At 37.9% G+C, this 21,785-nt stretch overlaps 5 protein-coding genes across 9 annotated transcripts; all 5 read right to left on the bottom strand.

Moving 5' to 3' along the window:
- Positions 1-50: 50 nt before the first annotated feature.
- LOC124203632 (cyclin-dependent kinase 9-like) lies at positions 51-2,622 on the bottom strand. 2 transcript variants are annotated; one of them, XM_046600355.1, is made up of 8 exons: positions 2,507-2,622; positions 1,619-1,814; positions 1,260-1,541; positions 1,079-1,197; positions 879-1,017; positions 666-804; positions 428-598; positions 51-360 (listed from the first exon to the last, which is right to left on the bottom strand). In XM_046600355.1, coding segments are annotated over exons 1-8 (1,161 nt in total). In that variant the 5' UTR covers positions 2,509-2,622; the 3' UTR covers positions 51-247. The 2 variants fall into 2 exon arrangements, with proteins under 2 accessions (XP_046456311.1, XP_046456312.1); XM_046600356.1 differs by having other exon boundaries at positions 1,308-1,541.
- Positions 2,615-21,775, bottom strand: LOC124203630 (T-complex protein 1 subunit delta-like). Of its 2 annotated transcripts, none has more exons than XM_046600353.1 (14): positions 21,472-21,732; positions 21,357-21,409; positions 21,205-21,294; positions 21,000-21,146; positions 20,734-20,934; positions 20,508-20,669; positions 20,301-20,440; positions 20,143-20,239; positions 19,979-20,086; positions 19,791-19,921; positions 19,630-19,728; positions 19,436-19,571; positions 3,126-3,239; positions 2,615-3,029 (listed from the first exon to the last, which is right to left on the bottom strand). In XM_046600353.1, exons 1-14 carry the CDS (start codon positions 21,560-21,562, stop codon positions 3,015-3,017), a joined length of 1,584 nt encoding a protein of 527 aa, XP_046456309.1. In that variant the 5' UTR covers positions 21,563-21,732; the 3' UTR covers positions 2,615-3,014. The 2 variants fall into 2 exon arrangements, with proteins under 2 accessions (XP_046456309.1, XP_046456308.1); XM_046600352.1 differs by lacking the exons at positions 2,615-3,029; positions 3,126-3,239 and adding exons at positions 19,051-19,194; positions 19,258-19,371 and having other exon boundaries at positions 21,472-21,775.
- LOC124203628 lies at positions 7,412-12,893 on the bottom strand. Of its 3 annotated transcripts, XM_046600349.1 has the most exons (6): positions 12,761-12,893; positions 10,146-12,205; positions 9,327-10,052; positions 9,022-9,134; positions 8,505-8,721; positions 7,412-8,443 (listed from the first exon to the last, which is right to left on the bottom strand). In XM_046600349.1, the coding sequence occupies exons 2-3, from the start codon at positions 12,170-12,172 to the stop codon at positions 10,040-10,042; spliced, it is 2,040 nt and encodes a 679-aa protein (XP_046456305.1). In that variant the 5' UTR covers positions 12,173-12,205; positions 12,761-12,893; the 3' UTR covers positions 7,412-8,443; positions 8,505-8,721; positions 9,022-9,134; positions 9,327-10,039. The 3 variants fall into 3 exon arrangements, with proteins under 3 accessions (XP_046456305.1, XP_046456306.1, XP_046456303.1); XM_046600350.1 differs by lacking the exon at positions 12,761-12,893 and having other exon boundaries at positions 10,142-12,731; XM_046600347.1 differs by lacking the exon at positions 12,761-12,893 and having other exon boundaries at positions 10,146-12,731.
- On the bottom strand, positions 12,980-15,565 carry LOC124203629. The gene is made up of 2 exons (XM_046600351.1): positions 13,298-15,565; positions 12,980-13,222 (listed from the first exon to the last, which is right to left on the bottom strand). The coding sequence occupies exon 1, from the start codon at positions 15,282-15,284 to the stop codon at positions 13,302-13,304; it is 1,983 nt and encodes a 660-aa protein (XP_046456307.1). The 5' UTR covers positions 15,285-15,565; the 3' UTR covers positions 12,980-13,222; positions 13,298-13,301.
- Positions 16,379-18,428, bottom strand: LOC124203631. The gene is made up of 2 exons (XM_046600354.1): positions 18,294-18,428; positions 16,379-17,789 (listed from the first exon to the last, which is right to left on the bottom strand). Exon 2 carries the CDS (start codon positions 17,778-17,780, stop codon positions 16,425-16,427), a length of 1,356 nt encoding a protein of 451 aa, XP_046456310.1. The 5' UTR covers positions 17,781-17,789; positions 18,294-18,428; the 3' UTR covers positions 16,379-16,424.
- Positions 21,776-21,785: the final 10 nt, after the last annotated feature.

Below are 21,785 nucleotides of genomic sequence, written 5' to 3'. Positions count from 1 at the left end.
GTAAAGATGAGTGTGCGTTTTCTAAGCTCTGTAAAATCAATAGTCGGACGTGACAATCTTCATAAATCTTTTATTCCAGTTTCGAGAAATTCTTTTATTATGTCTATTAAAAATTTTCGAAGGACCTTCTTTGTGATCCGAAAATAGCACGTGTGCGTACATCTACTAGGCAGTGGGATTAGACACATAGATAGACATTATACTACTTTGAAAGTCAAATTGAAAGAGCGGGCAAGCGTCAATAAATTTAATAAATGCGATCTGGAAAACTGCTGTCGGGAGACAGATGAGGCTTAGGTTGGGGCAAAGCCGGGTGAGGTCTTCCAGCTTGACGTGGAGGGGTCAGAAATGCGAACATATCTAATAGACGAATAAAATTTATGTTAGGCGTGTTACAGGACAAGATAAAAAATAACATTGTACATACTGTGATCATGTCGGCTAAGCATCGTGGATAGATTGCAAGGCAAAGGGTCGCTTCGGAAAAATGTGTGGTTCCGGGCGGCATCGGCATCCGCTCGCTTCGAAGGATCCAAAGTCAACAATTTGTCCAACAGATCACAAGCGTAGGGGTCCTTAACGCACGGGTTCAAACGTTCTTTAGAGTAAATTACAACTTATTAGCTCAAAGTAAAAGATAATCCACGCATCATTTTAAAACCTACCCTTCAATTTTCGTTTTTGTCCTTTAGGCAATTTCATTTTGTTGTACAATTCCAGTTTTCCAACGTCCGGCCAAATTGTTGGGTCGAATGAGCCACAGAGCTGACAAATCAATGTGACTTGGTGTTGTTCAGTATTGCCCTATTTCAAGATAATCATTAGCAACCACAATTTGTGCAAAAATGTTGAAATGAAATGAAAAAAGTTTCAAATACCTGCATGATTGGGTTACGGGTCCACATTTCAGCCATAATGCAACCAGCACCCCACATGTCAACTGGTGGTCCGTAATTTCGTTCTCCTAATAGCAACTCGGGTGGTCGGTACCACAAAGTGACGACAGGGTTGGTATATCTTCAATGGAATGCAGGAATATTTTATGAATTCACAATTTGTTTCACAGATAATAGAATACCTGTTTGATTGGTTATTTTCATGTAAGCTGAATCCTCTTGCTAGACCAAAATCAGCCAACTTTAGGACACCACTTTTAGTTATCAAAATATTGGCAGGTTTCATGTCTCTGTGCAGGATCTTCAAGATAAAAACATTGAAACAAGGTTCAGAGATGCATGCCATTGGTTGGAACAACTTACTTTCTTTCTGTGGATAAAAGATATTCCCTCAAAAAGCTGCTGCATTACCTCTTTGATTTCTCCCAGACTAAATCGGACATTGGCATTTGACAGTAGACCAGCCAGATCATGTTCACAAAAGTCCAAGACTAAGAAAAGGGTGGGCTTGCAATTGTTGGGCTGAGTTACTTTGGTTCGGCAAACTTCAATGAGATTAACCACATTTGGACATTGAGGGTCGCCTTCGGAACCCAGATTCAGAAGTTTGAGAATGTGATTTTCTCTCAAGGCAGTGACAGGAAACTGAAACACAGGGGCAATAAAATTTCTAAGTCATGTTAGATAAAAACATTTTGTTACCAATAAGTATTAGCACTCACCCCCTCCTTTTCATTTATAACCAGCACTTTCTTGATAGCCACAATTTTCTTGTTTTCTTTGTGGCGCGCTTTAAACACTTCCCCAAAGGTGCCCTGTCCAATTTTGGCCAATATTTCGTACTTGTTTACGTCGTCACAGAACGGAAATTTGAGTTCTTCGAGAAGTTTTTCTCGATCTTTTGAAGTGATGGTAGACATCACAGACTAAGAGGGTAAAGACTACGATCAGGGATAGGGCTAAGAGGAATGCTTGAAGCGATGCTCGTCCTATGCCGTATGGTGGCGCGTCGAGCACACAAATCTAGAGCCATTATTTTTCCTCTTTCCCTACTGATTTGAGTCTTCACACACCGTAAGTTTATAATTAAACCATTTACATTTCAATAATGATGTTTTGTGTAAATATAGCTTAGATATCCCCCATGTTGTGGGAATTTTTTTAAATTTCTATGTGATGTCTAGATACAATCTATAAATTCCTTTATTAAACCCCCTTTTTGCCCATTTTCAGGCCCAGGAAACAGCGTTTCACGATTTTCAGGCCCATTTCAGAAAATCTTGAAACGCTGTTTCCTGGGCTTGAAAATGGGCAAAAAGGGGGTTTAATAAAGGAATTTATAGATTGTATCTAGACATCACATAGAAATTTAAAAAAATTCCCACAACATGGGGGATATCTAAGCTATATTTACACAAAACATCACTATTGAAATGTAAATGGTTTAATTATAAACTTACGGTGTGTGAAGACTCAAATCAGTAGGGAAAGAGGAAAAATAATGGCTCTAGATTTGTGTGCTCGACGCGCCACCATACGGCATAGGACGAGCATCGCTTCAAGGGGTTTATAGCCGTTCGTGGTCTTTACCCTCTTAGTCTGTGGTAGACATGTTCTGGGATGATTTGATGGAATGATTTCCCACACTGAAATCTGCTAAAATCCGCCAGTTCAAAGAAAAGAGTACACCAAGCAATTGGTAATAGAGAAAGATGCAATTAAAGTAAAAAAGCAAACAAGTTTTTTTGAGCAACAAATAACAAATAACAACAACAAGGCTGTCGCTGACGACACTCGACGAAGAAACTCGTGGGATAGATAAGGTTAAACAGCAACCCGATATTGCTTTGATGGATCATAAGCCCATACCCCATAGGCCATACCGCCATAGGATTCAAAGCCATTTCATAATAGATTATCTAATATTCTGCTAGTTGTCTAGTTAAAGCCTAGTGCACAGATAAAGACCACCAAAGATTTATACTACTTTTTATGAAGTCTTCAATTTTGCAATATCCTAGCGTGAGCGGATTTTTGTTTAAAGATGAAACATTAGCGGCAAACAAGAGGGCGGCACATTAATGCAAAAAAGCAATCTTAGGCCGGGTAGAACATGCCTCAGTACACGTTAACCTTACAAAAATAAAATAAAAATAAATAAAAAATAATTATATTTTTCACAAATCATAAACATAAATCAAGCATAATCATTCTACACTCTGAACTTACAATGTCGTCGATTTCAAGAATGGAATGGACGATTTCCGAAGCCAAAGTGATCAAACTGGTGGTCACTAGAAATGGCTGTGCAACTCCTTCGTCCAGCATGTTAGTAATAGCACCCTGGATAATAAAATATTTAACATCTTCAAGCTTTCAGAGATAAACAATCATTATCCTTTGTACCTTGCGAACGTCATACCAGATGACTTGAACCCGCAGGCATGTTCGCTCCTCATATCAGTCACGGTGGCGATAGGGTTAAGACTTACGCTATCGGCCAACGATACCAACCAATATATATATATATGATTCATGGGAATCCCTTCCAACGATTCGGTAAATGCCTTCCAGATTTCGTCCATAATTTTCGAGGTTCGGCGCAACGATACGAAATTAACTGGCCATAACGGCAATACATTTAAACAGAATGATGCTTAGGCCAAATCAGTATAACACCGTAAGGCAAATTTATCTTGCCACTTTTGGAAATATCTTTCTCTGATTTTTCATTGGATGGGTTTTTCATCCTCTCCTGATCTGACTGAATAAGTCCAACAACTTTCTTTTCCCAATTCAACTGGATGCTCAAGTTTCTAGTCACGTCGTCGGAATCTTGAAAGTAAAACAGGCAACAAAATGGCGGAATTCCAATGTTAAGGCTAGTACGAATCAGCGCGGCAAAAACGAAACTAATTGCCTTAAATCACTTCTGACACTTTGTCGCTCTTCCGATTTTGGTGATGAATTCATATACTATGTCCCATTCGGATGAGAAGTGAGTGAAGGCCACGGACTAGACCTGTATGGGAACTAAAAGATGTTTTGGCCAGATCACTAAAACACCATGGTGGAAATTTCTCTTGCCAAGTTCAACCTTGACGTGACGATTTTTGCTGTAGACTTCCTTTTCCGGGTTTGACTGAATGAGTCCAACAAAATGCTTGTCCCAATCCAACATGAACGAAGCTCAAATTTCTTGTTACATCATTGAAGTCGATTATTGTTGAAATTTCCATTGAACCTAGATGTTCTTCGCCTATTCCCTGATTTTCCGACTCACAGCATTCCACATCAAGAGGTTCTTCACTTTTAGCCACTCCGAGAAAAGACGAACAGATGTGTTCCCCTCCGAAGATTTTTCTTGAATTTGACGTGTGGAAAGAAGATCTTTTACCATTTCCAAGATAGCCCCATTTGGCATTTTAGTGAAGCCAGGATTAGTGAAACAAGTTTTAAAACACACCTGTTTCAAAAAATCAGTTTCAAAAAAGCTGTTTCGTTTCCACTTCGTGAAAAACTAGGAGTTTCGAATTGCATCTGTCATCATCTGTACTTTACTTCATTTTCATGTTGTCATGTCCGCTGGATAGAACGTCGCCATCTAGCGGCCAAGAATATAACTTACTATTGAGTTAGGTTCCGCTGGGACCGGAACAAATTTTCAGGCACGCATTGCATGTTGTAGGAGTAGGACAGACCGACAGATCTCTATCGAAATAAAAAAAACACATAAATTTGTATCCAACTATTTGGTGGCTGGACTTAAATAGCTTGGCAATATAATACTCACAGAAATTTTAATCGAGATAAAAGGACGAAGGCATCCTCGTGAATTTTTCGAATGAAATTGTGTTTGAATGAAATTGAATTGGAATTGTGCTTCAGATCCCTGGAAACAAGACGAAAAAACATTCAATTGAAAAAACTTTATAAAGTGACTGGGATAAAAAAAATTACAAACGACCTGAATGCATCATAATCATCGATCAACAATACTGTGTAGTGTGTACACCCCTACCGTTTCGAAAAGAAATATCGATGCGGGTGTCACTCGGAAATTTTGATAGCGGACGGGCCCGCATATCCATCAAAGTCCGCTATAGAGCGGTTAGCGTCTAGATATTTTTATTTATGTACTCCACTCTACCGGGTCAAAAAGCTATTATTAAGTGGCACTTACAATAGAATCAGGTTGGTTAAAGAGGCCACCGTATTGTTCCGTATCATCTGAATTCGATTTTCGTTCAGAAAGCTGCCAAAAAAAAACGGAAAGAATTATAGGTCAGCTTCGTCTCTGTCCGGTTGGCGATAACTTATCAAACTTGTAGCAGCAGTTATATATGTGTACGTACAGATCCAAGAGCGAGTCCAAATGTTGACATTGTCCGATCCTAAATCCAAGTCGTTGTGAGACAAGTCCCTAAATGGAGCAAAAGGACAAATAAAAACGATGAATGGCTTTTGATCATTCGTGACGGGAATGAATAAAACACTTTTCATTTTCATCATGTTTCAAACTGCCTTACAGCCAGCGTAACGATGTCAGAGGATGAAAGACTTTCATGCTCGTCGTGTTTCCCAACTGGTTGCGATACAAAAAGAGCCACTTCAAACGATCCAGTCCCTGAAAGGTGCTCGCAGAGAGGTCCGATAGTTTGTTGCCACCCAGCATTCTAAATCATGCAAATTTCATTTTTATGATTTTCTTTTTAAACCGTCTCTTTCTCTTTGTTATTTGACTCTTTATTGTCAGAGACAAATAATAATAAAAAAATGTTGCAACACCATTTCTTCCATATACGAACTGTATAGTATAATAGAAATTATACAGCAGCAATAAACCCATAATAGTATACTCACAGTTTAGTCAAGTTACGTTGATGGCTCAGAGCGTCGTCCTCTACCACCTCCAGAAGGTTGTCTTCCAGTCGACTGTTCAAATGAAACGCAACAACAAGATGAAGATTGAAATTTATCCGTGTCTCCGGTGGGGACGTTTAGTAATCAAAATAGACCAAATGCTCACATGAATTCCAGGTCGTAGCCTTCAAGATCTTGAGCTGACAAGCGCCTGATGGAATTATTCATCAACACCCTGTTGTGGGAAGGAAAAAACGAAACATTAATAGTGAAACAATACGCCACACGTCATTACGAATGCGAAACGAAAGAAAACAGGGCCGTTATTATGCGTCCGGACTGGAACGTCTAAATTCATTCCAATATGGCAATGTCCAGCTGCACCAATAAATAAAAAGAAAAATCGGAAAAAAAAAATTCTGTGTTCCTGTGGATATGATTAAAAGGAAAAAAAAAATTCATAACTGCATCACATAAATTCAAAAAGCATAAGAACGGAGAAGTAGGCTTCAGCTTCAACCATTCAAACGTAAAATTAAAAATATTCATGACAAGCTTGAATTGTAATTTTTAATGTCAATAAAGCCAAGAGTTACCTACAAGAGTACAACTGAGCAGACAGTTACCTACATACTATCTTAAAAATGACCTTTTACGTGACGTTGGTAGCCAAGCGGTTAGCGCGTCGGAATAGTAAAGTTAGTTATCCAGTTATATTGATCATGGTATAGTGAGATCACTAATAATGTCTTCCTAACATTACAGTTGACTAACATTCTTCTGTGAGGAAAAAACAAAGGAGGCATGACCATTCGAATGGTTCACAACTTAAGTATAACTATGTAAATGTATAAATGTGTTAACTTGTAAACTGTAAAGTTGTGGAACATCAAATTTGTAACTGGGTAACCTATTACATATTAAAGTATAAACCGTAATATAAAAGAGAAAGACGGAAATTATTTCAAATAAAAAAAAAGATAATAACGTTTTCGTTTTCTTTCCTTATATCAAGAATTTCTAGGCCACGAAAAGATAAAAATGTGTTTTTAGACTAGGAAACGTCTCAGCTATATAAACAAACAATAAAAAATTAAACCGAGTTTAAAAAGTTTGCTTATGCAAAGTTTTTGACCACTGACTACGATGAGCGTCTCAAGATTCGTTCTCGTTGCTTTGTATGTAACAAATTATTTAAAATTTTTAAAAGTATATTATTATGAAAATATTTTTTTGAAAACATGTAAATATTTTTTTACTTATTTCAATTTTGTCGGAATAATAAATCAAAACGTTTAAACGAAGTACGAACAGGTTACCCAGTTCATATACCATGCTCATTATGCTGAAAGGCTGGCATCGTTTGCTAGTCACTAGATATGGCTCGTAGGCTATTCGTGTGATTGTCAACGAACGATAAATCATGTAAACAATTTTTCTTTACCTAACGATAAATCATGTAAAGAATTTTCTTAACTTTTATTCCAGAAGCAGCAGAAACTTAGTGGAGAATAAAAACCTGAGATAATTTTAAAAAATAATAATCGTTAACACAGTAATTTATGACAATCGAACATTTTTGTTGTTGTACATACCTTATTAAACCATTTAAAAGTAAAAAACTTAACCTGAGAAATTGTTCAATCCAAATCCAAATTTTAAACGAAAGGGTTTATTCTAGATTAAAAATGTTGAGAACGTGTTATTATCTAAACAAACTACAAATTTAAGTTTTGAAAAATATCAGACTATTTTCGTAAATCAAGAGCCGCATTAATTATTTACTAGTGGACTTCTTGCTACTGCGCTTGGTAAGAGAGGTAGGCACTAATTGGGGTGGATGGTAAAAGATTTCCTTCGACTCAGCGTCATCACTATTTTTCCGCAATTCCGCTACAAGCCCCTTTCTGCAATCAGGTCCAATATTATTCAAGAAGAGTTGAACGAAATCTTTGTCCCCTCCCGGATTGTTAGTTAGTGGGGGCGGAGACGTGTACATCGACACTTTTTCATTAGGGTGATTCTTCTTAGCCGATTGAAAGCCTGCAGCCTTGGCCGCCTGGTCAGTTGTGTACAATCCTTGATACGTCGCATCGTCCGTCTTGTAGTTCAGGTGCCCACCTGCTAAGCGGTTACGTTTCAATGCGACTAGCACTCGAAAAACATCTCGGACATCTTCAAAATCGTAAGTGTACAAACAAATCAAATAGGTTTTTGCTTCTCCGTTGGCGACTTTTGCTCCATTGCCAAGTTGATTGCTCGCAAGAAGATTCTTGACTTTTTCCCAAGTTTGATCAACGTATTGCTTGCTGATGAAGAGCATCCATTTACCACTACGAACAGATTTGACCGCGTCGGGTAATTGAGCCCAAATCCATGAGACGAAAGGACAACGACAACGAGATGGTTGCATGTCACAATCAGACTTGTGATTTTTCGCTTCTCTGTCAATAAGATTTGTTGCCGATGCTTGTTTCTTTGGAACGTTGCTTTCTGTGGAATCGCTGGATAGTTTCCGTTTACTTGAAGACAATTGCGCAGAGTAGACAGTAGATTGTACAGAAGTTGATGGCTCGTTAAGATCGATCACTTCGATCACGTCCGGAATTCTAGCCTGCTGAGAGATCTCGTTAACAATCAAAACTTCATCTTGGGTATCGATAGGGGCTTGCAGTTCTTTCCATCTGTAGTAATTAAACACACAATTCAGGTCTCAATTTTAATTTACAAAATTTCATGCTTTACCTTTCTCGTTGTGCTTCGCCTAGATGTCCAACAATCAAATCTTTCCCGAGCAAATTTTGCAATTCCAATAAAACCAGATCAACACGTTGTTTGTCTGATGCGTGCATATCTAGTAAAGAGATCAATACATCTTCGTCAACGTCTTCGTTGGAGACAGAGTTCGCTTCTAGAACTTGACGAATTCGGGCAACATCTTCGACAAGAGAAGTCATGTCTCCTTGAAAATTAAACATGACATTGTGTGAATTACACAGTGTTAGCAAGCAAATGAAAAATCCATTCCCAATTTTAATTAAACCATCAATAAAACAATGTGTTATTACACCCATTTAAACTTTAACTAATCAGAAAAACTCAAGAATTTACATGATCTTACTCATTATTACATAAGTTCATTAAATTCGTTTAGCAAAAGATTTGATGGTTTTAGTTACTTTCTAAGTTTAAGTTTGAAGTTTTTAATAAAAAAGAATAAAATGTGTTCATTATCGCATCTGGAAAAACTAAAAATTGTTACCTTTTGTGATATCACACTATTGAAGAAAAAACATCAATATTGAAGACAGCACACAAATCCCATCTAACTTATGTAGTTAAGATTCTTCCCGATAATTGAATGTGTAAGTGAGCCTGTAACATACATGAAATATGTGGTTTCATTATGACAATTTGCATTCCAAACTCTTAAAACTAACACGATGAAAACTTTAAGTAACAATTTATTAGAAATATTAGTGAATGTGTTCTCGTCAGATAGCTTTTGTTCATTAACAACCTGATTGCATTATAGTAAATTACAGATGAATTTAAACTTATACTTACACAAGATGTGTAATGTGCAATAGAAGTCAAAATTAACTTTCTGTTTGAACTATTTATTTTTTTATTTCCAGTAATTTCTACACGTGTTGACGGTCAACACACTCGGCAGAGCAACAAGCAACAGCACGAAGCCAGCAGACTACAGAGACTGACTCATTTGTTGAAATTTGAAAATGATGGAGGCATACCTGCCAGATTCACAGATATAGATTTACACGGACTTTTCATCCGTAATAAATAAATAAGGGAAAAAAGTACAGATAAAGACAACGATAACGATTAACAACCTCAGATAAAAACAGATAAGACACCACAAGTGGTCTTTATCTGTGGGTAACAACTAAAAAGTAACGGATGAAAGAAAAAATAAACAAAACAAAACAAGTGGATTTGTCATCTTTGCAATGTTCTGCCAATAAAACCTTTATTTTTCAAGAAACAACTGATTAACCCTTATTTTTTCAAGTGTGTGAAAAGAATAAAATACTAACAACCCACTAACCCAGTTATAATAACACAGGACGAGACTGCTGTGGTAAGCTACAACTACTGAACTACAAGTAATGGATTTTAAGTGTGCATGTTAGATACTATAATATAGTGTTCTATGCAAATGATGACCATGATGACGACGAAGAAAAAGCTAGGCCTATATCCCTCGCATGATTAATGATTCCTTGGTTTCGTAACACAGCCAATCATGTCACATCCTTTCACATCGAAAACCTGTGGCAGCAACAAATAACAAAATATAATTTGTAATGACGATATTACTTGAAAACAGCACACTTTTTCCAAAAATAATTATTACTCACTTACTGGTTTTTTGGGACAAAGCCTAAACTACGGTCAAAAGGATGTAGTATTCGAGGTGGATCATAGAAACTTATTTTGGCTTCCAAGTCGTGAGGTTCTTTTTCCAGTTCTGCTACAAGAGTAACAAGACCTCTTTTAAATCCAGGATCGATATTATTTTTAAAAAGTTGGATTATTTCTTTTTCGTCTGTAATTTCGCTATTGCTTAGGCTGGGGGGCGAAAAATACAAAAAAACATCCTCAAAATTCTTGGCCGAATCAGATTCGGTACTTTGATCTGAGTCATTGATTTTGTAGATCTTTTGCAATGTTGCGTTATCCGTCTTGTAGTTAATAAAAGTATTCTGAAGGCAGTTTCGTCGCAATGTCACAAGCACTCGAAAAACATCTTGGACGTCTGTCGAATCATGCACGTAAACGCAAATTACATGGTCGTCCCAGTAGTCACCATCCTGTACTTTTGCGCCAATGCCCAGCCGATTGGCCGCAGTAAGAATTTTGACTTTCTCCCAAATCTCGTCGACATTTTCCTTTTCAGGATACAGCATCCATTTGCCACCATGAATAGAATCAATGCTTATAGGTTGATGGGCCCAAATGCCAGATACAAAGTCACAATCACAAGTTGAAGGCTGCCTTTCACAAAGTGGTTGGTGGAAATCATTTTCGAAATCGACGAGTTCGTCGTATTTGCATGGACGTGTTTGGGTTGAAAAGGGCAGATCATTTTTGGGTGGATTGTAGAAATTGATTACATCTTCACTGCACTCTGTGGAATTGTTTGTTAATTCCGCTACCAATCCAACATTGGACTCTGGGCCCAAATTAAGCAAATACATTCGAATGGATTCAATTGTCTGATCTTTGCGCATAGGTGGCGAACCATAGCGCATTCTAACAATCGTTCCTTTACTCGCTCCATTGGTGGCTTCTTCAACATCATTTACTTTAGTTACGTATTTCAAAAAATCATTTTCGAGGATTTTCATCCGTCGCAATGTCACAAGCACTCGGAAAAATTCTTGAATACCTTTCGATTCGTGTACAAAAACATGGATAACATGCTCATTGTCATCAGTCATCAGTCCAGCATTTGACACTTTTGCACCAATGCCCAGGTGATTGGCCGCAGTAAGATTCTTGACTTTCTCCCAAATCTCGTCGACATTTTTCTTGTCAGGGAATAGCAGCCAGTTACCAACATGAGAATCAACACATATAGGTTGATGGGCCCAAATAAAAGAAATTTTTTCACAATAACAAGTGGAAGGCTGCTTATCACAATTAAGTTCGTGCATTGTATCTTCGTAATCGACGAGTTCATCGTATGTGCATGGACTTGTCTTGGTTGAAAAGGGCAGATGAATTTTTGGCGGATTGTAGAACTCGATATTGCCTTTACTGTGGATCATGAAATCTTGAATTAATTTCGCCACCAGACCAAATTTGGATTCAGGCCTAATTTTACGCAAAGCCATTTGAATGCATTCAACTCCCCGATAGTAAGTCACAGATGGCGAAGTATACATCCTAACAACGATTTTTTCACATGGTTCCATCCTTCTCTCAAAGTCTGCTCCGTTGACGTCTTCTTCCACACCATTTACTTCGGTTACGTAATCCAAGAAATCATTTTCAATGTGATTCATGCGCCTCAATGTCACCAGCACTCGGAAAACGTCAGGGACGTCACTGAAGTCATAAGTGTACACGCAAATGAAATGCGTTCCCGTTCTTTTATCAGCAGTGGAGACTTTGGCCACGTTACCCAGTTGATTTTTCGAAAGAAGAGCTATTATTTCATTCCAAATTTTGTCGACATTTTTCTTTTCCACAAACAAGAGCCACATACCCCAACGGATAGATTCGACTGGTGCGGGTGAACTTGCCCAAATCCATGCGGTTTCTTCACAGCATCTACAACTCGACGGTTGTTTTTGGCAATTGGGATTGTGGACTTCATCTAAATCGACGCAATGCGGTGGTGAAACCAGGCGCCGATTTAGATCTTTTTCCTTTTCGAAATCCATTAAAAATGATATACTATGGGGGGGTATAAAAATCTGAAAGAACAAATAGCGATAAATATACTGGACGAAAGTTTACCCGCAGCGGGGGAAAAAAGTTATAAGAAGAATAATAAAAAATCTAAGCTGAGGTTGCGTGCCAAAATGCGAGTGTAACGTTTAATGCAATGTACAAGTTCAAAATCTAATAAGAACAAGATATGATAGTCTTATCTTATATTATAGAAAGATGTGCCATCTCTTACTTTATCTTGCTAAGAGTTAGTTACTTTCGAAAAAACAAACATAACAAAGTTCCAAATCCAATTTACGGGCAGAGCATCAGAGCTATACATAGTGATAGAGTATTGAGTAGGAAAATTGATTGACGAAAAGAACAAAACCACCTTCAATTCGATAAAAAAAAACTCAAAATTTGGGCATCCGAAACTTGATCAAAATACTTTAGGGATTTCAAGAAATAAAAGAAAAAAATTTAAAATAAAGGGTATACGGCGAAATAAAATGCGACAGCCAAATAAGGTACAACAAGTCACTTGAATATTTACGACAACAAATTAACCTACAATGAAAAGAACTAAATCAACCTACCGTATCTCCTTTTTGAAATGAAAATCACGTCTTGTGACTCTTGTCTCGGTTTATACACTCTGTTCTACAGCTGCAGTGGCGCACATCTGAAATCTCAATACAGGTAGTTGTCGAACTGTCAGCAGCTACTCGTTTATTGTTGTTGAAACAAAAAAAAAGGCATAGCTGCCAGATAAATGTTACCGAAAAGCGAAAATAAAAAGGCACAGAGGAGAAGCTGAAGAGAAAAACCAACTCAGTCAATATTCAAGACTGATGACTGGTAAACTTGTATACCGATTCAAATTTATGGAGGCATACACGATACGGGAGAGGGTTAATCATAGTCAATAAAGGCACCATCACATGAATCACATAATGAGAGCCCTCGAGTTTAAGCTTACTACCGTTTTCCGGACCTTAAGAGCTGAAGCAGTTGCGGAGTAAAAAGTGAAGCTGTGCGAACGGCATCTGCAGGGAAATCTGTCGAAACGAGATTTGAAAAGGGAAAAATTATTTGTATGTTGGTACTATTTTAAAAATTCACGATGTTCATACCTTTTTAGACAGTTGGAATCGGACCCAGTAGGCTGGATTTTAAATTTAACGTACTGTCAAGCATTTGTGGTGGATTGTAGAACTTTAATTCCGCGTCAATGTCGGATGAATTTTTTCGCAATTCCGCAACAAGGCCTGTTCTGTAAACAGGCCCGATGTTATTCAAGTAGAGTTGAATTAATTCATTGGCTCCTGTCACATCGTCACCAGTCGGTGGTGAACAATACATTGACATTCTTCTTCCGGGTTCCAACTCTTTTGCTGAATCGCAGTCATTCATATGGGCCACTTGAGCGTTGGTGTAAAGTTTTTGTTGCGTCGCTTCATGCGTCTTGTAGTTGAGGTAACCCAAACTCAAGCGATTCCGTCGTAATGTAACGAGAACTCGGAACACATCTTGAACGTTTTCAGAATCATTGGTGTAGACACAAACGAAATACTTGCCAAAAAATTTGACAGTTGAAACTTTGATTCTCGTTCCTAGTCGATTAGCGGCGAGAAGAATTTTTAATTTTTCCCAGATTTCGTTAACTTGTTTCTTTGTTGCAAACAACATCCATTTTCCAGTATAAATCGGATTGATTCTTGCGTTTCGACTAGCGGAAATCCAAGTGACACATTGACATGTTTTTGGTTGCCGATCGCATATCCCCTTGTGAAATTTCTCTTCACTATTGCAACCCCATGCCTTGATAATCAAATAATGATATTTGCAAGGAAGTAATGGCAACAACAACAGTTGTTGACGATTGGCATATTGAATGGCATCATTCAATATTTGCGGCGGATTGTAAAAGGTTTCTTTTGCTTCGGATTCACCCGAATCTTTTCTCGATTCGGCCACAAGACCAATTCGATATTCCGGCCCAATATTATTTAAAATTAACTGGATGACTTCAGTATTTCCTTTTTCGTTGCTGACAAAGGAGATGGGAGGCGAATAATACATTGAAACCCTTTGGCCAGATTTCAACTTTGGTGCAGATGGAAAACCGCATTTGTTTGCCATTTCGTCAGTTGCGTACACTCCTTTTCGTGAAGCCTCGCAAGTCTTGTAATAAATTGTGTCATTTTGCAAGCAATTTCGCCTCAATGTCAATAGAACTCGAAACACATTGGGAATATCTTCGAAGTCTTGCGTGTACACGCAAATTAAATGTTTACTTGCTTCACTTTTAGTTTTGACTTTGGCAAAATAACCAAGTTGATAGGCAAGGAGAAGCATCTTGACTTTCTCCCAAATTTCAATCACATTTTGTTTGTCAGCAAAGATCATCCACTTACCGCTACGAACGTGTTGGACAGCGCCAGGTAGTTTTTCGTGTATCCACGGGATGTCTTCACATTTACAATTTAAAGGTTGCTTGCTACAATCCGGATTGTGAGGCTTTTCATTTATTCGGAGTAGGCCGAATTGTCGTCTTCCGCCAGCAAATAAATTTAGTTTCTTCGGTGGATCGTAAAAGGTGATCGTGGCTTCCGTGTCACGAGCGAATTTTCTTAGATCTGCTACTATCAGTGTACTTTTCCGAATCATTTCGATTTTTTCAGTTCGTCCTGTCGGACCGAAGAATGTCGGAGTAGGCAGCGATTTATACAAATTAGTTTTTCTTTTAATACCCAAATTTGTATATGCTTTACGCTGGTAACGCATCACGAAATGGTTCTGGTGACTCCGACGTAATATGACAAGCACTCGAAAAACATCTTGCACGTCTTGATAGTCACAAGTGTACACGCAAATCAAATGTGTGCCTAGAAAATCGACTGTCGAAACCTTGGCACAATTACCTAATTGATTTTCTGAGATGAGGGTTTTGATTTCCCCCCAAATTTCATTGACATCTTCCTTGTCAGAATACACTATCCACTTTCCACGACGCACAGGTTCACATTGAACGGGGGATTTCGCCCAAATCCATGAGACATTTTCACAGTTGCAGTCCGCAGGATTCTTCTCACAATCCGGCACGTGAACTTGCTCCATGTTTAACTATATTCCAAGATGTAACGTTGTTCCACTATGGTTGTTCTGAGTTCTGACGACAAAATCATTACTTTCTGTTGTTTTCTTACAAGTTCTTGCTCAAAGTGGTAAAATCTTAATTCCGTAATGATTGACAACTTCAGTTAATGAAAATCAAAGTTAACAGTTTATGAAAGTCGATGAAAGTTTAAAAAAAAAAGAAGTTTCACTGAAATGATCAGTGACAGCACACAGCAGTCAGCAGACCAATGTGACAGATTCGTCGTCTGCAATCACAGTCTGCCAAAGTTGCCAAAGTGCGGAAGTGCCAATCCGATTTTGAACTTGATGTGGTTCTGAAAAATTCCGCCAGGTAATGTTATGGGAAAATGAAAAAGCGGGAAAGCAAACATGTGAATTTTTAATACTTCTAATGGAAGTAATTTTCCACGCGTTACTGCCTTCCTCTACACTATAAACAAACTCGTTTTTCAAGTTAAACAATATATGGAACCAATAGAGGCATACCTACCACAACCAGATATATGTAGTTTTACACCTTGGTGTGGACCGTCCAGTAGAATTTTGGCTGGACAGAGTGACAGACATTAAGTGCACAAAAGGGCAAAAAGAAACGGTTGAAAAAAAACAAAAAAAAACAGGAGGATTTGACCTATCTGCATATTTGCAATGATTACTGTTTTCAATACAACTTTGATTTTTAAAGAAAAGGCTGATTGACCCGTAGTTTATTTTATATGCCGTAAAATAATAAAATACAAAATGAAATATTACACAGGGCGAGAATGTGAGCTCATGATGAATTAAATGGGTGAAAGCTAGATACTACAAAGGATTGTATACGTGCAATTATGGAACGCTGTTGAAAACTTGACATCATACTTGATGATAATAATGTTGAAAAGGCACGCTTATTAGGCCTTTACGGCTTTACCCCAGGGCTATTAATTTGTGTTACGTTGATTTCTCAACATTTCCAACAAATAAAATGCTTAGAATTGACCTGTTGGAACAACAAAAAATAATGAATTACAATTAATAAAAGAAGGTACTTGAAAGAATAAAACTCATTTTTTCTATAAAATAATGATTACTTTTCTTTGCAGTCAGATAAATTCAGAAAGATTTTGGAACAAAACCTTAATAATAACGGCCAGATGGATATAGTGGATGATGGATCCTGGGTGGATTATAAAAAATTATTTTATCCTCGAGTTCATCAGGTTCCTTTCTCAGTTCTGCCACAAGACCTCTATCAAACCTGGGTCCAATATTATTTAAGAATAGCTGAATTGTCTCCGTAGCGCCTGTAGAAACGTTTGGGCTGGGTGGTGAAAAATACATCGAAACTCTTTGTCCAGGTTTTAATTTTTCTGCTGAGTCAAAGCCGGCTCTCTTGGCTGCTTCGTCGGTTTTATACACTCCTTGCTCTGTCGCCTCATCCGTTTTGTAATGAATGGCAGTATTTTGTAGGCAATTGCGTCGCAATGTTACAAGCACTCGAAAAACATCTTTAACATCCTCAAAGTTTTTGGTGAATACACAAATTACATGTATATTTTCTTTATCTGCTCGTGAACAATTGGCGATATTACCAAGTCGATTGGCTGCCACAAGAATCTTGACTTTTTCCCAAATCTCGTCGACATTTTCAGTTTTGGGAAATAGCATCCATTTACCACGATGGATAGGTTTTACCCGTACAAGTTGGTAAGCCCAAATCCATTCGACATCTTTACAACAACAAGTTGAAGGCTGTTTATCACATAGTGGATCATGGAATTCATCTTCAATATCGATGAGTTCATCGTATTTGCAAGGACGTGATACGGATGAAGAGATTTTGATGTCTATTGGTGGATTGTAGAACTTGATTATGTCTTCACTCACGGAATTCCTCCTTAGTTCCGCCACCAAACCAACTTTGGAGTCAGGCCCAATTTTGAGCAAATGGTGCATTTTAATGGATTCCTTTTTCTCATAGATCACAGCAGGTGGCGAAATATACATAGGAATGCCTGCTCCGTTGACGGCTTCTTCTACATCATTTTCTTCCGTTGCGTATCTTATGGGAATTGTCCCATTGGGACCATTTTCGAGGTGATTCATCCGCCGCAATGTCACAAGTACTCGGAAAACATCAGGGACGTCTTTGAAGTCGTAAGTGTACAAGCAAACGGCATGCATATCACCTCTTTTATCAGCAGTGGAGACTTTGGCCACGTTACCCAGTTGATTATTCGAAAGAAGAGCTACGATTTCACTCCAAATTTTGTCGACATTTTTCTTTTCCACAAACAAGATCCACATACCCCAACGGACAGATTTTACTTTATCGGGTGAACTGGCCCAAATCCATGCGGTTTTGTCACTGCATCGACAACTTGACGGTATCTTTTGGCAATCGGGATTGTGGATTTTATCTAAATCAGGGTTGACGAAACATGGTGGTGAAACCAGACGTTGGTTTCTATTTTCTTCTGCTTTTGAATCCATAATGATGTACTGTGGGGGATGAAAATGTGAAAGAAGAAATAATAATAAAAACATTTAAAAGCAATAACAATACGAATGTTTACGCGCAGCGAAAAAAACAACCTTGCAAGAAGCGATTCAATGAGTCCGATCAAGGAAATAAAAATTTGAATTGAAAACGCAGTTTGACGAGGTAGCCCGATCTATGTTATCAGTTCAATGTATAAGTTTAAAAACAAATAAGATAATTTTTGTATTTATCTGATCAATTTACTGAACAAAAACTTTTAACTCTAGAAATGTAAATAAGGGGAAATGCTTCGGAATGAGCTGGATTAATATGAGGAAATACAGGGATGTTTGTACTGGATTTAAAGTAGCCTACAGTAAGTTGTAAGTAGCCTGAGAATGAGAAAGTGTAGTGTTAATCATTGTAAAATAAGGTTCAACCCAAACTCACTGTATTTCCAAATTTCACGCAAAATTATTTCCGCTTAATAACTAAAGTAAAATTACACAAAATTTCTCAATTACCTGGAAACAAGTGAAAAGAAATGCCAAGGAAATACTCGAACATGGGCTACAGTCCAAATTATCTATGTTTGGGAGATGTTGGCTGTTAAACAATACACACCAACACCATCCGTCGAAAAACCAACAATTCAAAGAAAATCGACTGTCGTCTGCAAAGGAAAATTCTTAGACGTTGCATGTATCAAAATTTGAACCAAGGTTTACTTTTCGGTATTTTATTTTCTTCGATTTTCTTATAAAAAGCGAATATTAAGTATGTAGGAGCTGTTATAGCACTTATCTATCAATAGAGAAAACTAAAATTATTGTCAACAGTCGGTATAATTGATGCTTTTTTCTAATATTTTTAGTCCCTACCGCACTTCAACTTCCCTTAACGTCTACGGAAACAATTATACTATTTCTATTAACCAGCTATTAACTTAAGACAACTTTTTATAGGGTAAGGACGGGTAAGGAGAACTCTGAACTCGTCCGTTATGTTATGAGTCTTTTGTCTACACGCAAATTAGAAATTACAAATGGTTAAACTCCAACGGATACTATGGCTTGGCTCATATACTAAAAGTAAATTGGCTGCAAGGAAAATCTTTATCTTCTCCAATATTACATTAACATGCGGATGTATCAGTAAAAAAAATAAATAAAAAATCAAACGGAAACTGCAGTTGTAGCAAATTGAATGTTTACGAAATGTTAATTGAACTACGATCCAGAATAGTTTTTCTCCGGTAATCATAAATTGTTCGCAACATCCTAAGCGCGAGAGGAATTTTGTATTAAAGAAGAAACAGTAGCAGCAAACAAGAGAGCGGCACATTAATGCAAAAAAAGCAAGCTTAGGCCGGGTGATTTGTTGGTTTCACACTAGAAAGAACACGCCTCAGTACAGAGCGTTGACCTGACAATAAAAAAAAAAATTGAAATAGTTGTTAAAAATGAACAATAACCATCCAAAACTTACGATGTCGTCAATCTTAAGAATGGAACGGACGGTTTCCGAAGCCAAAGTGATCGCACTGGTGGTCACCAGAAGTGGCTGTGCAACTCCTTCGTCAAGCATGTTAGTAATAGCACCCTAGATAATAAATTATTTAACATCTTCAAGCTTTTAAAGAGAAACAAATCATTATTCGTGATACCTTGCGAACGTTGATACCGGATGACTTGAACCCGCAGGCGTGTTTGTTCCTCAAATCAGTCACGGTGGCGATAGGATTAAGACCTGCGTTTTCGGCCAACGTCATGGGAATCACTTCCAACGATTCGGCAAACGCACTAAAACCGGAAAATCTTATTTTTTTGTCCACACAGTAATCCTAAATTTGTCACTTACCGAAGGCAATAAGCTTCAACACCGGGCAATCCCTGTGCGTACTGGGTTAGCTGATAAGCAAGTTCAGTCTCTGGAGCTCCACCACCAGCAATGATGAACCTACAATTTATCAAAAGCATGAAGTTACTCGAGACACAATTGTTTTAATTAACTGAAAATACCTCTTTTTGACCAGGCAACGGATAACACAAAGAGCATCATGGAGAGATCGAGCAGCCTCTTCCAAGACGAGCTTGTTGCTGCCTCGGACGATGACTGATACTGTTTTGCCAACATTTTGAATACCCGTAATCTGTAAAATTTAAGCAATGAGTCCTGAGCCAAAACGAAAGTTCGGGTTATCTGTTACCTTCACAACTTTGGAGGTACCGGTAGGGACAGATTCTACCAGATCAGCTGATGCCATATATTCAGGCAAGAAATGATCCAGACTGGCGATAGGTCGGCAATTCAATGTCTAGAATTAAACTTAAGATTAGGAAACTTTACCTGAACGTGGATCTTAAAATATACCTTGGTAATGAACTCAATGTCTTCTCTTTCGATATCCTTGACGACCATGATCTTCATTTTGTCAAAGAAATGGAGAGCTAATTCACTCACCGCATCCCTATTGCATTTCACATACATGTTAATATGGGTTGATGAGAATTTCAAAATTGCAAACTTACCTTAGAATAGATTTCTGGACCAACAAAACATTGCAGCCAGCCTTTTTAACTTGCTTGGCTACATTGAGAATGTAAGCACGTTCTTCACGCAACACACGATCCATTGCGTTGTAATCTGATACGACGACTTGGTTATCCATCTAACAATAGATTAATTAAGAATTTAGAAACCAAAATATTTTAAATATTAAAACTTCAAATATTTACATCTGTCTTGGGAGGTGAGATACAGAATTGGATCAAGCCAATTTTCGCCTTTTCCATCCGAGAAGGACCGCCGCTGCCAGCACTTCTTTGATCAAGAACTAATCCCTCAACAAGCTCAGTATCGTCCACAGTTCCGCCAAGTTTCTCAATAACTCTGATGTCCTAAAAGAACCCAATACATTTGTTAACCTAAATGCTGTTGGTAATAATTATTGTTCACACTTACTCTGAGATCTACATCATGATCCTTAAGAGGATCAATAACTTTGAGAACAGCATCAACAGCTAGAGGGGCCAACAGTGCAGAGTGTTGAGATACAACTTTTGATCCAAGTGAAGTGGTGGCACTCATTAACAAACTGTGGCGGTCCTCAAGTTTCATGGGAGTAGCCATGGCTTCCAAAATTTCAACAGCCTTAACAGATGCCTATGCCAAAAAAATGGTTTAGCTATTTAAAAGGAGAAAAATTAAAGTTATATTGTTTAACTTACTTTCTGGAAAGATTCACTGATGACAGTAGGATGGATTCCCTTTTCCAAAAGTTTCTGTGCTGCCTCCAAGAAACTTCCAGCAAGAACCACAACACTGGTTGTACCATCTCCAGCTTCGACATCTTGAGCTTTTGACAGCTCAACCAACTATTTTTTAAAATGACATTAAACACTGGATCTGACAGACAAGCACTAGGTGATATACCATTTTAGCAGCTGGATGGACAAGCTTCATCTGTTTCAAAATGGTTGCACCATCATTGGTAATGGTGACATCTCCTTTACCCGACTGAATCTAAAGATTGACAAAGCTGTAAACTGAAGTTTCGGAAATATCACCCCTACCCAAGAACTTACCATTTTATCCATTCCTCGGGGTCCAAGGCTTGTTCGAATAGCATCAGCCACAGCTATAATTTAAAATACATTAGTTAAGTACAATACAAATCAATGGTCACACCTTAACATTTACCTTTGGCTGCTTCAATATTGCTGGAACGAATTTCAGCCGGTTTGCTCTTTGTTTCAAAAGCTTTCATTTTCGGCTGGACGTTGGGCGCCATGATAATAGTTTAAGTAATGGATCAACTAACGTCGATGAAACCAGACAAATGGTACAAATCTCGAAAAGCTGGAACGGAAGATGTTTTCGGATAAATTCACTTGGATCACGTGAATCTAGAAGAATCCTTTTCGAATTTTGACAATTCACGGACTAGCAGACGAACATTCAAGCAAAATCGAACATATGATTTTGCTGGGGGAAGGGTACGGCAATCACGAGTT

Source organism: Daphnia pulex, chromosome 10 (genome assembly GCF_021134715.1).
Source record: "Daphnia pulex isolate KAP4 chromosome 10, ASM2113471v1".
Classification (NCBI taxonomy): domain Eukaryota; kingdom Metazoa; phylum Arthropoda; class Branchiopoda; order Diplostraca; family Daphniidae; genus Daphnia; species Daphnia pulex.
Note: the sequence above shows the minus strand (reverse complement) of the source record. Positions and strands in the feature narration are given on the sequence as shown.